A 14,585-nucleotide genomic window follows, 5' to 3' on the forward strand; every position below is an offset into this window, starting at 1 on the left:
AGAAGAAGAAGAAGGAGAAGAAGAAGATATAGAAAAAGAAGAAGACAAAATAGAAAAATAATAATAAGAAGAAGATATAGAAAAAGAAGATATAGAAAAAGATATAGAAGAAGAAGATGAAGAAGAAGAAGATGAAGAAGAAGAGGAAGAAGAAGATGAAGAAGAAGAGAAAGAAGAAGATGAAGAAGATGAAGAAGATGAAGATGAAGAAGAAGAAGAAGATGAAGAAGAAGAAGATGATGAGGAAGAAGATGATATAGAAGAAGAAGAAGAAGAAGATATAGAAGAAGAAGATATAGAAGAAGAAGAAGATATAGAAGAAGAAGATATAGAAGAAGAAGAAGATATAGAAGAAGAAGATATAGAAGAAGAAGAAGAAGAAGATATAGAAGATGAAGAAGAAGACGATATAGAAGAAGAAAAAGAAGAAGATATAGAAGAAGAAGATATAGAAGAAGAAGAAGAAGAAGAAGATATAGAAGATAAAGAAGAAGAAGAAGAAGAAGAAGAAGTATATACAGTACTGAACAGAATTTTGGACACAACTTCTCTTCTCTTTCCACCTTTTTTTTTTTTTAAAGGAGCATCCCCACATAATCACTTGCTGTTGTTACTTGGAAAAAAAGAGGTTTCTTGCATCATTCACCCCCAAAACAAGTGTTGGAAGCTATTTAAGGCCAATTCGAATAGTCAGCTCGAATAATGAGCTCGAATACCGACTCGAATAGTGAGCTCGAAGTCCGAGGTCGAATCGAATAGTAAAAAATATTCGACTCGAATATTCGACCGAACGCGAATAATTTACTATTCGAATTCGACCAAACTCGAATAATAAAAAGGGGTATCCAAGCACCACTGGGCATAGGTAGGTGCCTCAGTAGTTAGCTAGGCATAGGTAGGAGTCCCAGTATAGGTAGGTAGGCATAGGTAGGTGTCCCAGTAGTTAGCTAGGCATAGGTAGGAGACCCAGTATAGGTAGGTAGGCATAGGTAGGAGTCCCAGTATAGGTAGGTAGGCATAGGTAGGTGCCTCAGTAGTTAGCTAGGCATAGGTAGGAATCCCAGTATAGGTAGGTAGGCATAGGTAGGTGTCCCAGTAGTTAGCTAGGCATAGGTAGGAGACCCAGTATAGGTAGGTAGGCATAGGTAGGTGTCCCAGTAGTTAGCTAGGCATAGGTAGGAGTCCCAGTGTAGGTAGGTAGGCATAGGTAGGTCCGATAGTATAGGTAGGTAGGTAGGTGTCCCCGTATAGGTAAGTAGGTTTCCCCAGTAGTTAGGTAGGCATAGGTAGGTGTCCCAGTATAGGTAGGTAGGCATAGGTAGGTCCCCTAGTATAGGTAGGTAGGTAGGTGTCCCCGTATAGGTAAGTAGGTGCCCCAGTATTTAGGTAGGCATAGGTAGGTGTCCCAGTAGTTAGCTAGGCATAGGTAGGAGTCCCAGTATAGGTAGGTAGGCATAGGTAGGAGACCCAGTATAGGTAGGTAGGCATAGGTAGGAGTCCCAGTATAGGTAGGTAGGCAGGCATAGGTAGGAGTCCCAGTATAGGTAGGTAGGCATAGGTAGGTGTCCCAGTAGTTAGCTAGGCATAGGTAGGAGACCCACTATAGGTAGGTAGGCATAGGTAGGTCCCCTAGTATGGGTAGGTAGGTAGATGTCCCCGTATAGGTAAGTAGGTGCCCCAGTAGTTAGGTAGGCATAGGTAGGTGTCCCAGTATAGATAGTTAGGCAGGGCCTGGCTGGCACAGTAATAACAATTACCAAGGTCTAGCTGCAACAGATAGGGCTGTATAATGTCAGTGAGCAACACACACAAAAAACACATCAGGAATACACCATCTCTCAAAAGAGAGCTGAGGGGGGCTATTTTAGCAATAACAATCAGCCAAGGAGCAAACTAAGCAGCCAAGAACCTAACTAATCTGTCCCTAGAAGAACAAGTCTGCAGCAGCTGTCCCTTTCCTCTCTCTAGCAGGCACACGAGTGACTGTAATGGCCGCCGGACCCTGCCTTATATGAGGGGGGGTGGGGCTCCAGGGCTTACTGTAGCCTGAATGGCTACAATGTGCCTGCTGACTGTGATGCAGAGGGTCAAAGTTGACCCTCAATAGAGCATTATGGGGCGAATCGAGCTTCCGCAAAAGTTCGCCTGGTGCAGGCGAACGCAAACCCCCAAAGTTCGCCTGGAACCGTTCGCCGGCAAACCGTTCGCTACATCTCTACTGGTTAAACGGTCAAGCAATTTCCTGGTACGGTCGACATGTTCAGAGAACTGGATTTTGTTCAGCTGAAGTTCTTGTTTTGTATTATCAATTTGTTTACTGGAGAGAGATAGAAGTTGAGATTGCCAGCGTTGATACGTCTCAGAATTTGTTATATATTCTTGTTCAGCTTGCTGCGGTCTTTCCTTGATATTGGTGGTTATAATATTAGATTGGCTTTTTCCTCCACTATACTGGAAATGTAAGCTCCTCGTATGACTGCTTTATATGCATCCCAGGTGACCAGGGGGGGACTGGGTCGTGATCTAAGGAGTGGTATTCCTTCATCCTGTCTTGGACTAAATATTTAACTCTTGGTTCTAATAGCCAGTGAGGGGATAGTCTCCATATTATAGTGGATATCGAGTTACCAAGATCTAGGGTCAGTAATAATGGGCTATGGTCGGAAATGCCTGGTGGTAACAGTGTAATATCATGTACTAACGATAAAGCAGGAGAGGAAGCATGTTTTTATACCGGCCGGAGTAAGGCCTGGTTTACATTAGCGTTCGCCTGATCGGATCCGGACTGTATACTGTACAAATGGAACGTACGTTCCGCATAGCAATGCAAAGTCTATGCGGACGTTCACATGCGTACGTTCCATACAGAATGGAGCCGGATCGGATCCGGACTCCGGACACTTTTCCAACATGCGCTATTTTTCGGGTCCGGATCATCCGGCCCACGCACCCGGACCGGAGCCTGACTGCACCATCCGGATATAGAAACCAATGGGAAATGGAAAGCACAGAACACACTGGCTATCAAAACCGGACGTTCTACCGCACTTCCTATGCATTTTCTAGCGGCGATTTTGGATGGGGACACATGGGCCCAGCATTTCTGGAGTGGAGCAGCAGTGACTTTGTGCTGGAGCTGTTGGCAGTATGTCGGAGGTGGAGGTGAGGCCCTACACAGCGGAGGACCTGATTGTACAGGTGCACCTTCTGCTAACCTCCCACCCCCCAACAATTGTAATGTTTATATCTCTATTTCTACGACACGGATCCGGATGGCAGCAGTATTTATGCCTGATGCAAACGGACCGGATCCGGATCCCTATCCGGAGCCGGTCCGGATCCGGTCCGTTTGCATCCCAGAACGCAAGTGTGAATGGTGTCTTAGGGGTTTCTAGAGGACAATCTGGATTTCTGTTTTTCTCCCCTTTGTCCTTTTCTTTGTTGCCTTTCACGCGCTGAGCCATCGGAGAGCTGTATGGTTGGAAGCGTGAGGAGGGGAGATGGCTCTTAGACGGGCCTGGTCCTTGTTCCCAGTCAGGGTCGCCGGGATCATATTCTTCGCTGCCGGTACTCGGAGGATCACACCAGTCAGCCAGCGTTGCTTCTGTGGTATCAGCAGTCAGCACAGTAGGTTTAAGTTGTAAAATCCGGATTTTAATCCTGTAACTTTATAATAATATAGGCAGGGGTAGCGGAGCTCTCACACTGTGCGTCCTCTCAGCTCTACATCCAGGCCACGCCCCAATAGACTGTTCTTTTGCTAGTATCTGATTGCTGATGCATTTTTTTTCTTATTAATTAAAAATGATAATTAAAAAAAAAACAAAAAAACAAACCCTATTTCTTTTATTCCCCCCTCCACCCCCAAATTAGCCCTCGACTATGTTACATACACTACACAATGCATTCATAGGCATATGGCTATGATAGGGATTAGATTGTGAGCCAATCCGAGGGACAGTTAAAGAGACACTGAAGCGAATACATTTTGCCATTTTTAGCTTGTAATTCGCTTCAGGAGTCTTAGCAGAAGTAAATCGCCACTTCCCCACCGCAAAACGAGGGCTTTAGACTCCACAAATCCAGGGGAAACATCCACGACCAACTTGGTCATGGATTCTGCTGCCCTGGGAGGCAGAGCTTTCAGCTGCAGCTCTGCCTCTACTGATATCAATCGCCGCGCGGATCTCCGCCTCTCCCCGCCCCTCTCTATGAAGGAAGAGTGAGAGGGGCGGGGAGAGGCGGCGATGCGCCGCGATTGACATCAGTAGAGGCAGAGCTGCAGCTGAAAGCTCTGCCTCTTTGAGGAAGCACTGCCCAGATTGTTCCCCAGGGATTTGGGGGGTCTAAAGCCCTTGTTTTGCAGCAGGGATGCGGCGGTTTACTCCTGAAGCAAATTACAAGTGAAGTCTTACCATCCTGCTAGTGGGAGAATGCCTTCACCACGTTGGTGACGGGTAGTTATTCTGCTTACTTCTTCCTGTGGACGTGACTATAGCAGCGATTGCTATTAGTTACGCTCCTACCTGTTTGTCTTGTCTGTGTCAGTTTGGATTTTTGCTATTGCTAGGCAAACAATCCTTCTGTCTGTCTGTTCCTGCTAGTCCTGTTCCTGTGAACGTAACTATAGGCTGCGGTTGCTATTAGCTACATTCTTTCTACTCTGTCTTGTCCTAGTCAGTGTGGGTGCTTGCTATCGCTGGGGCAGTGATTAGGTTGGCAAGCATTCCATCTGTCTCTCTTGTTACTCAGTCAGAAGCTCAGAACTGTGGTCGCCCTGAGCAACCATTGTGTCTTGTTTATTTGTGGCAGTTATCGGAAGCCCAGAGCTGCGGTTCCTCTGGGCAATCTTGCTCCCTTATCCATAACTGCTGTGGTGATCTGTATAGCCTCTTCCATCACCCAGCTACATAGTCTTGTTTGTTCTGGTGGTACTCTGGCTTTCTTGGCCTCAGCTGCTATACCTTGCACCTCCAAGGCCTGGGTGTAACCAAGGTTGGGCAGGTGTTGTTTCCTCACCTCCTGTTCAAGCAGGGACGCACCATCGGGTGAAGAAGGGAGTGATAGATTGGGGCGTAGCAGCTGAAAAGAAAGCAGCATTACAACATGATAGCAAATACCTTCTGTTCTATGAAGGCTGATTCATATTTGGCATTGCAGGTTTATTTTTTTGGTCTCTTTGAGGCCTTTATACCTTCCTAGTGGTTCTGGATAACCAGGAGCCAATCAGGTTCTCTTTAACAATCATAGCTTTGTGTCTGGTGGATTCCCAGGAAGTGATGTCATAGCATCTAGTGCAGATCCAGTCATATCAAGGAATTGGATAGATTTTTATTGCGTTTTGCAGTAATCCTGGGTTTTGTTCCCACTATTTTTGCATTTTTTTTTTTTAAATTGAGAGGCTATCCCAACGGTCTCCTAAAATCTGCAAATCATAGAGCCATAAATACGGACAAAGATAGCCTACTTGTAAAAAAAGCTGCTGGTATAGATCAGGAAGTAGAGGGCCCAAGGATGATCACCCCATATGGCCCACATTGGCCTCTGCTAATGGAAACCATGAATAGATATTGGCATGTCTTGACAAGAGATGAGAAAATTGCAAAAATAGTGGTGACAAAACCCAGGATAACTGCAAAACGCAATACAAGTCTATCCAATTCCTTGGTCTGTTCTGAGTTACAATCGAGGAGGAGGTCCTGCTGGTTAAACCAAAATGGGGAATGTATAAATGTAAGAAATGTTGGATCTGTGAATATGTTAGTGAGGAAAAGATTTTTATGAATGCAGATAAAACTAAAGAATATGAAATACGTGCCCACATTGACTGTAATAGTGAGTTCGTAATCTTATCAGCTGACTTGCCCAGGGCCGGAGCTACCATAGGAAAAAATGGGCAATTGCCCCAGGGCCCCAGAGCCTGTAGGGGCCCCCAAGGTGTCCCTCCCCCATCTTAACTGTTGCTCCCCAGGGACTCTGCAGAGTCTGTTAAGTTGGGAGGTGATTGGGGGAGGGTCAGCAGCCAGCTCAGGGGCCCAGGAGGGAAATTTGGCTGCAACAAAGGGCCTCTAATGACGCTTTTTGGTCGGGGGGTGTTTGTTGGGGGGCCCCCAGGCTAATTTTGCCCTAGGGCCCAATTGTTACTTGAACTGGCCCTGGACTTGCCCATGTTTGAAACATTACGTGGGGAAAACCACCAGGGCACTGAAAGTGCGAATACAAGAACATATCAGGTGTATTTTGGAACATAAAAAAACGAAAGAGGAGAGAAGAAGAAAGCCAACTCCAGTATCCATGCACGGGTCGGATCCTGCCGGTCCGAGGGTCGGGGTATTTAGGTATCCATATTCCACGGGTCGGATCCTGCCGGACTGGGGGTCGGGGTATTTAGGTATCCATATTCCACGGGTCGGATCCTGCCGGACTGGGGGTCGGGGTATTTAGGTATCCATATTCCACGGGTCGGATCCTGCCGGACTGGGGGTCGGGGTATTTAGGTATCCATATTCCACGGGTCGGATCCTGCCGGACTGGGGGTCGGGGTATTTAGGTATCCATATTCCACGGGTCGGATCCTGCCGGTCTGAGGGTCGGGGTATTTAGGTATCCATGCACGGGTCGGATCCTGCCGGACTGGGGGTTGGGGTATTTATAGATTGACACAAAATGTAAGAAATTTTGACCTTGATACACAGCTTACTAAAAAAGAGAGTTATTGGATTTATGCCCTGGAGACCCCGAGTCCTGCAGGCCTAAACTCAGATATTCTCATAGAAAGGATTTTTGCATAATTTATTTGAAATTTTTATTTTCTTTGATGCTTCTATCAATTATTGTTGATTTTGCATTGGAATACAGGAGATGGTTTTTTGTAGTGGAGACATTAGCCATTGTGAAAGAAATGGGAGTGAATGGGAAAAAGTACATTACTGCAGAGTGGGTGTTCTTCAGGGGCGTAACAATAGACCCTGCAAGGGATGCCTCTGCAGGGGGGCCCAAAAGCCACAGGGGTCCGTGGGGGGAAAAGTTTGAGAGACTGACAGCTAAGGGCATGGAGTGAAAAAACGTATTCTGCTCTCGCACCATTGTTATATTGACTGCATGTGTACACCACACAGATAAGGACTCGTACACACTTTAGAATTTGTACACTGTCCCTGCTCCCTAGGGTTCATAAAAAACATCTGTCTCTCACTGCTGCAAAGTTCTGATGACTAGATGTACAACCTTACAAACAAAGGAGTCACAGGTTGAAAAAAAAGTTGTAGACTTCCCCTTTTCAGCAATCACTTCAAAACGATTCCTAGATTCTAATCTTGCAAGGCCTAATGACCTTATGGCCTCTAATTACTTTTACAACACAATGGAGTGGAGATTGATGTCTTACTGTTGCTGCTATATTGAGAACTTGTTGTCTCAATGAAGTCCAAGATCCTGTAATAACAGTATCAATCAGGGACATTCTGAATGTTTTGCCAAAGTTACAGTGAATACTATATCTTATGTTCAGCCTGTCATTGTTCCTCCCCCATATAGCATGTGCTCTCATGTAGTAAAATAATACAGCTGTGTGTGTGTGTATGTACTGGGAGCAGAGCTCTAACGAGGGACTTGTCAGCTGCAAGGGGCTGGAGGAAGCCCCGGGTAAGTAGATCTGGGGGTAGCATAGATTGCCTGACATTTCCCTTAAGTCTAAGTGTTTTTATCTGCATGGAGAACACACATTTGTCCTCAGTTTTCCTGTGCAGAAAGCGAGGGGGGTGGGGGGCCCCATCCAAAGTTTTGCAGTGGGGCCCAGTGATGTCTAGTTACGCCCCTGGTGTTCTTCCTCTCTTTTTTGCATGCTTTGTGGTGGAGATATGGCCCTTTGAAAGGTAGTAATTAGATTCACTGTGTGAGAAGTGAAATGGGTGTAATCTAAAATATGTCCACAAGATGGCACTAGAAGCTATGTAAAATGGGAAAAGATTTTTCAATGAGGGTAGGTTTCCACTTGTGCGGCGCGATTTGCTCGCGGCAAACGCGTCAACGAATCCGCATACGGTTGCGGATTCGTTGACGTTTCCATGCGGATTTTCACGTGGAATCGTTTGCGATTTTAACGACGCGATTTTAACCATGTCAATGCCGGCAAGCATTGACATGGGTTTTTAAACGAAATCGCACGTGGAAACGACGGGAAAACCGCAAGACTCAAGTGCTTGCGGTTTTCCTATTTAGTTACATGACCGACGATTCACGTGCGGGTGTGCGGCGTGCAAATCCTGACGGCTCTGCTGTGCAGAGGTTTTCTGCATAGCGAGCCGCACAGAATTCCTGACAAGTGGAAACGGCGCCATCCACTTGTATTGGTTGAGCGAATCTGCATGCAGGAAACGCATGCAGATTCGCTCGAGTGGAAACGGGCCCTCAGACTATCGTTTGAAAAAATCCTGGTAAAAAGGTGGTGTTATACAAAAAACGTCCACATGATGTCACTGCGGAGACTGCCGAGGGAATACCACATGACCAGGGGAAAAGATTTGGATATAAGGAAGTGCAGCACAGACGTTAGCATGCAGCATGTTCCGATGAAGGCCCAAGATGGCGGGGGCCGAATGCATTAACAGCCGCTGCAGGCATTGCGTTCTGGATCCCTACAAGCAGCACATGGATGGCTAGCAGGGGGCTGTGATGAGGAAGCCTGCTCTGTGAGGACGGCTGGAGAAAGCCATCGCTTACAAGGTGGTCATCCATTGCTTATACTGCCGCAACCAGCGCTACAATCAAGAAAGGAACTGTACACTGAAGGTCCATGGCACTGAACTACTGGATTGCATGTGGTAGAGTTGCTTGAGAGGTGGGATCGCAAAACAGGGCGTATGCCTTTTTATTCTATTTTTAATGGGCATTATATGAGACTACCAGCAGTTAAATCCATAATAAATGGCTGACGGGACTTGCTATACATGGATCTTGTGCTCAATGGCATTTTTAGGAAGCTATGGATCATTTTTTTGCAAGAGGTCTCATGTACATGGACTTTTGAGTCTCTGGACTGAATAGTGCACTATTGTGTTTTTTTTTCTGGCCAGTAAAATTTTTCTTTTGAATCTAGTGATCACTAGCTCAGCACCTTATTCCTATGAAGGGACTATTTGCTTCATGTTGGGGGCAAGTATGACTGTGATGTATGCTGTTTCTTTATTGCTCAATTTAAGGCACATGGAATTTTACCCTTAATTGTTTTTGTTTTTTTTGCTCTATTTAATCACAATTTGTAGCTTATTAGTGCAATAAAAATTCTCTTTTTGAGTGCAGCTATACTGCTTTGGGGTCCATTTTGTCTTAATAATTATCCATACATAACAAACATATTTCTGACACAACGAACCACTTGGGAAGAGGGTTCAACAACTGATTAACACAACATAAAAATCCAATATGCAATATTATGGTAGCACACATAGATAACAGAAGTCCTGCAGCATTCTTCCACCAAGCAACACCACAGCGACTTCCAGGTCCACATCTGAGGAGGCAACCTTCAGACTATCTCCTAGCAAGACACCCCCACGTCTGAGAAGGCAACCTTCAGACTATCTCCTAGCAAGACACACCCACATCTGAGGAGGCAACCTTCAGACTATCTCCTAGCAAGACACACCCACATCTGAGGAGGCAACCTTCAGACTACCTCCTAGCAAGACACCCCCACATCTGAGGAGGCAACCTTCAGACTATCTCCTAGCAAGACAACCCCACATCTGAGGAGGCAACCTTCAGACTATCTCCTAGCAAGACACCCCCACATCTGAGGAGGCAACCTTCAGACTATCTCCTAGCAAGAAACCCCCACATCTGAGGAGGCAACCTTCAGACTATCTCCAAGCAAGACACCCCAATGTCTGAGGAGGCAACCTTCACACTATCTCCAAGCAAGACACCCCCACATCTGAGGAGGCAACCTTAAGACTACCTCCTAGCAAGACACCCCCACGTCTGAGGAGGCAACCTTCAGACTATCTCCAAGCAAGAAACCCCCACATCTGAGGAGGCAACCTTCAGACTATCTCCAAGCAAGACACCCCAATGTCTGAGGAGGCAACCTTCACACTATCTCCAAGCAAGACACCCCAATGTCTGAGGAGGCAACCTTCACACTATCTCCAAGCAAGACACCCCCACATCTGAGGAGGCAACCTTAAGACTACCTCCTAGCAAGACACCCCCACGTCTGAGGAGGCAACCTTCAGACTATCTCCAAGCAAGAAACCCCCACATCTGAGGAGGCAACCTTCAGACTATCTCCAAGCAAGACACCCCAATGTCTGAGGAGGCAACCTTCACACTATCTCCAAGCAAGACACCCCAATGTCTGAGGAGGCAACCTTCACACTATCTCCAAGCAAGACACCCCCACATCTGAGGAGGCAACCTTAAGACTACCTCCTAGCAAGACACCCCCACGTCTGAGGAGGCAACCTTCAGAGTTCAGACTATTTCCAAGCAAGATACCCCACATCTGAAGAGGCAACCTTCACACTATCTCAAAGCAAGACACCCCCACATCTGAAGAGGCAACCTTCAGAGTTCAGACTATTTCCAAGCAAGATACCCCACATCTGAGGAGGCAACCTTCAGACTATCTCCAAGCAAGACACCCCCACATCTGAGGAGGCAACCTTCAGACTACCTCCAGGGCATTGGGGTCACCCTCAGAGGTGGGCACTCACTCTTTATATCTGACCCTCTTCTAGATGGGTCCATAGGGCATTGGGGTCACTCTCAGAGATGGGCACTTACCCTTTATATCTGACCCTCTGCTAGATGGGTCCATAGGGCATTGGGGTCACCCTCAGAGGTGGGCACTCACTCTTTATATCTGACCCTCTGCTAGATGGGTCCATAGAGCTTTGGGGTCACCTTCAGATGTGGGGGTGTCTTGCTTGGAGATAGTCTGAGGGCCCGTTTCCACTATAGCGTTGCGGAATCGCCGGCGAATCACCGCAGGCAAAATCGCATGCGGGTGCGATTCCGCATGCGTTTTTTGCCGCGATTTCGCATGCGATTTCGCATAGGTAAGGCTGTATGCGAATTTAACCATGTCACTGCCTGTGTAAATTAACATTAATACCTATGCGAAATCGCGGCAAAAAACGCATGGGGAAAACGCATGCGATTTCCCTATTAAATACATTGCGTGCGATTCGCCTGCATTCCACACGCAGGCGAATTCTGAGGGCCCTACCCTGCAGATTTTTTCTGCACAGAAAAACGTGCGGGGAAACGCACAAGTGGAAACAGTCCCATCCACTTGTACTGACTGTGCGAATCCACGCATGCGGATTCGCGATAGTGGAAACGGGCCCTGAAAGTTGCCTTCTCAGATGTGGACCTGGAAGCCGCTGTGGTGAAAGAGAGCTGCAGTTTTTCTGCATTAGGACTTCTGTTATCTCTGTGCGCCATCATTATACTGCATAACATTGTTTGTCACATGGGGCCTTACAAGGTGTACGTAGACTCATAGTGAGCAGCTGTTTCTTCTGCTTTATTTTGGCCACAGTTATTGATGAAAATCTTCTTTCCTACAGAGGCATTAAAGTTATTGAGAACAGAGCCACAAAAGATGAGGAGAAGATGCATGACCAGGACCTGCAACTCAAAGAGGCCAAACACGTAGCTGAAGACTCCGACAGGAAGTATGAGGAGGTGAGTGCTCCCCGTGTCCAAACACGGCTTAACAAAGGTTAATATCAACTTCCTGTGATTTTACAAACCTGTTCCCTATTTCCTTCCATAACTTGTGTCTCTTATCCCCGATATTTTCCATGCAAGGTTATCAGTAGAGTTATCCCATCTTCCTTGTTTTTCATATGATACCATCATGACCCACTGTCCATATTTCCTGAACAATCAATGAAGGAGCCCTATCCTCCTCATTTCCTGTCTTCCATGTTCTTTGTATATTTTACTAGCTGGTAAGCAGTGGCGTAGCTAAGGAGCTGTGGGCCCTGATGCAAGTTTTACAATGGGGCCCCCCCAAGCACTCTATACATAACAATTGATACGGCGCACCAAGACCTGCCAATGGCAACTACAGTGTCAGAGGTGCAAGAAGGGAATGGGGAACAGCTTGTTAATGATCGCCATTATTCAAAGTATCTATAGAAGTGAATATTATGAGCACAGGACCAATAGAGAGCTAATACTGTAGTTGAGGGAGGGTCCTTTGGGACCCCTCTGGCCCAAGGGCCCCGATACGGTCGCAACCTCTGCAACCCTTTAGCTACACCCCTGCTGGTAAGTAATCATTTGGCCTCCATGTCCCTATATTTCTTCATCGGTAGAGGCCACTTGTCCACCACATATCTCCATCACTGAAGATCACATGTCCCTGCTGTGTCCTCCAGTATATAGCTCAGTTGCGGACAGTCATGGTTCACCATGCATGCCCAGTGGCTCACGTGCCCTTGGTGTACTCCCGTGGCCCAGGCTGTTCTGTGTCTGTACAGTACTAGCTGTGCAGGCACAGAACGCTCCTAGCGATGGGAACATGTTACGGCCACGTGCGCAGTGAACCACGACTGGCCATGATTGAGCTATATACAGGGGGACACAGGGGAGGAACAGAGGGGCCCAGGAGAACGGCAATGGAGCCCATGGCCAGCGTTGGGCTGGAGGAAGGCCCAGGTAAGTATAAAAGTTGCTTATTTCAGAATTCTGCAAATTCTGATTTATCAATTCAAAATTGCAAAATTGTGATGCAAAGAATTTGGAATTTAGAATTCTGTAAAATCTCATCCCTACTGGGGACTATTGCTCATTGTTGGCACCACAGGCCCATCACTGGAGATTCCCTGCTCTCCATGTTTAGCTATGACTAAGGACTCAGTGCTTTAATGGATGACCAATAAAGGATTTATCGACAAGGAGGGACTGAGGAATATTTTAGCTGTCTTCATGCTCCTTATATTATTCCATCACCAGAGATCAGCTCTCCTTAGTTCTCCCTCCATACCTTCATCACTGATATGAAGTCCCCGGTCTACCATGATCATCCATGACTCCATAACTCACCACAGCTCATGTGATCACCATGTTCTTCATAGATCTCCACCTGTCTTTCATGTAATGTTCCTTATTATTCCCGGTTCTTCATACTCACAGTGTTTTTTCATTGCTGGAGATTGACTTTACTCTGAGTTCACCATGAACAGTATTTCCAGTCACCAGAGGTCACCTTTCCTCTATGCTTCCCATAGATCGGCATCACTGGAGACCACGTATTGTCCTGTGTATCTTCATCACTGGTAGTTCTGTCCTTCATGGTCACCATGAACAGTATTTCCAGTCACTGGAGGTCACCTTTCCTCCATACTTCCTATAGATTGGCGTCACTGGAGACCACATATTGTCCCCTATATATTCATCACTGGTAGTTCTGTCCTTCATGGTCACCATGAACAGTATTTCCAGTAACCGGAGGTCACCTTTCCTCCATACTTCCTATAGATTGGCATCACTGGAGACTACCTGTTGTCCACCTATGTCTTCATCACTGGTAGTTCTGTCATCCATGGTCACCATATATTCCCATTGGTGGAGACCTTCTGAATGTTTTCATCATTGCGCATTACTTTTCATGAATGTTTAGTTGTTGTGTGCTCCATCTTTCCTCATTGTTTTGATTAGGTACTATGGAAACGTTGGCCAATGACCCACTGCATCTACAGCTGGACACCTTTCCATTGCATGTGTTAATCTCACTAATCCATTCATGTGGATTGTATATTGGCAGGTTGCCCGCAAATTGGTGATTATAGAGACTGAGCTGGAGCGATCTGAGGAGAGGGCTGAGGTTGCTGAGAGGTAAGTTTCATAGTCAGCAGATATCACTAATGTTCTGGCATCTTTCATAATGTTGTCACTGGGATGATGTCATGTTCCCACTTTCACAAATGTTACCCTAAAGAGTTGGAAATCAGTCACTCTTTAGAAACTTGAAATATTGTGATGGTTGTTGGGACAAGATGTTGTCACCTTTCTGACAATCTTCCATTCTTCTTGTCCAAGTCGGTTCCGGCAGCTGGAGACTGAACTTCGAACCATGGACCAGAGCTTGAAATCTTTCATAGCAGCTGAGGAGGAGGTACCAGAAAGGAGAACGTCTCTGCCTTCTGCCTTTCCCTTCTCTTATCTTTCATTTCTAGAATCTAAGAGATCTCATCTTGATCTTGCTCTAATGTTGTGGTACATAAGCAGGGTGGTGACGCCTCATCCCCATTGGCCCCTCACCAGCGGTGGTGACACCTCACCCCCATCACTCCCTCACCAGCAGTGGTGATACCTCATCCCCATCGGTCCCTCACCAGAAGTGGTGACACCTCATCCCCATCACTCCCTCACCAGCAGTGGTGACACCTCATCCCCATCACTCCCTCACCAGCAGGGGTGACAACTCATCCCCATCGTTCCCTCACCAGCACTGGTGACACCTCATCCCCATCACTCCCTCACCAGCACTGGTGACACCTCATCCCCATCACTCCCTCACCAGCACTGGTGACACCTCATCCCCATCACTCCCTCACCAGCAGTGGTGA

General features: G+C 46.7%; 1 protein-coding gene across 4 annotated transcripts in view; it reads left to right on the top strand.

Moving 5' to 3' along the window:
* Positions 1-14,585, top strand: part of TPM2 (tropomyosin 2) — a 155,129-nt gene that overhangs the window by 87,374 nt on the left and 53,170 nt on the right. For 2 of the 4 annotated variants that reach the window (XM_068253468.1, XM_068253458.1), the window contains exons 4-6: positions 11,574-11,691; positions 13,781-13,851; positions 14,056-14,131. In XM_068253468.1, the coding sequence (XP_068109569.1) occupies positions 11,574-11,691; positions 13,781-13,851; positions 14,056-14,131 (265 nt within the window). The remainder of the gene's footprint in view (positions 1-11,573; positions 11,692-13,780; positions 13,852-14,055; positions 14,132-14,585) is intronic. The other 2 variants (XM_068253450.1, XM_068253442.1) reach the window with 1 other exon arrangement.

This window comes from Hyperolius riggenbachi, chromosome 1 (assembly GCF_040937935.1).
Source record: "Hyperolius riggenbachi isolate aHypRig1 chromosome 1, aHypRig1.pri, whole genome shotgun sequence".
NCBI lineage: Eukaryota > Metazoa > Chordata > Amphibia > Anura > Hyperoliidae > Hyperolius > Hyperolius riggenbachi.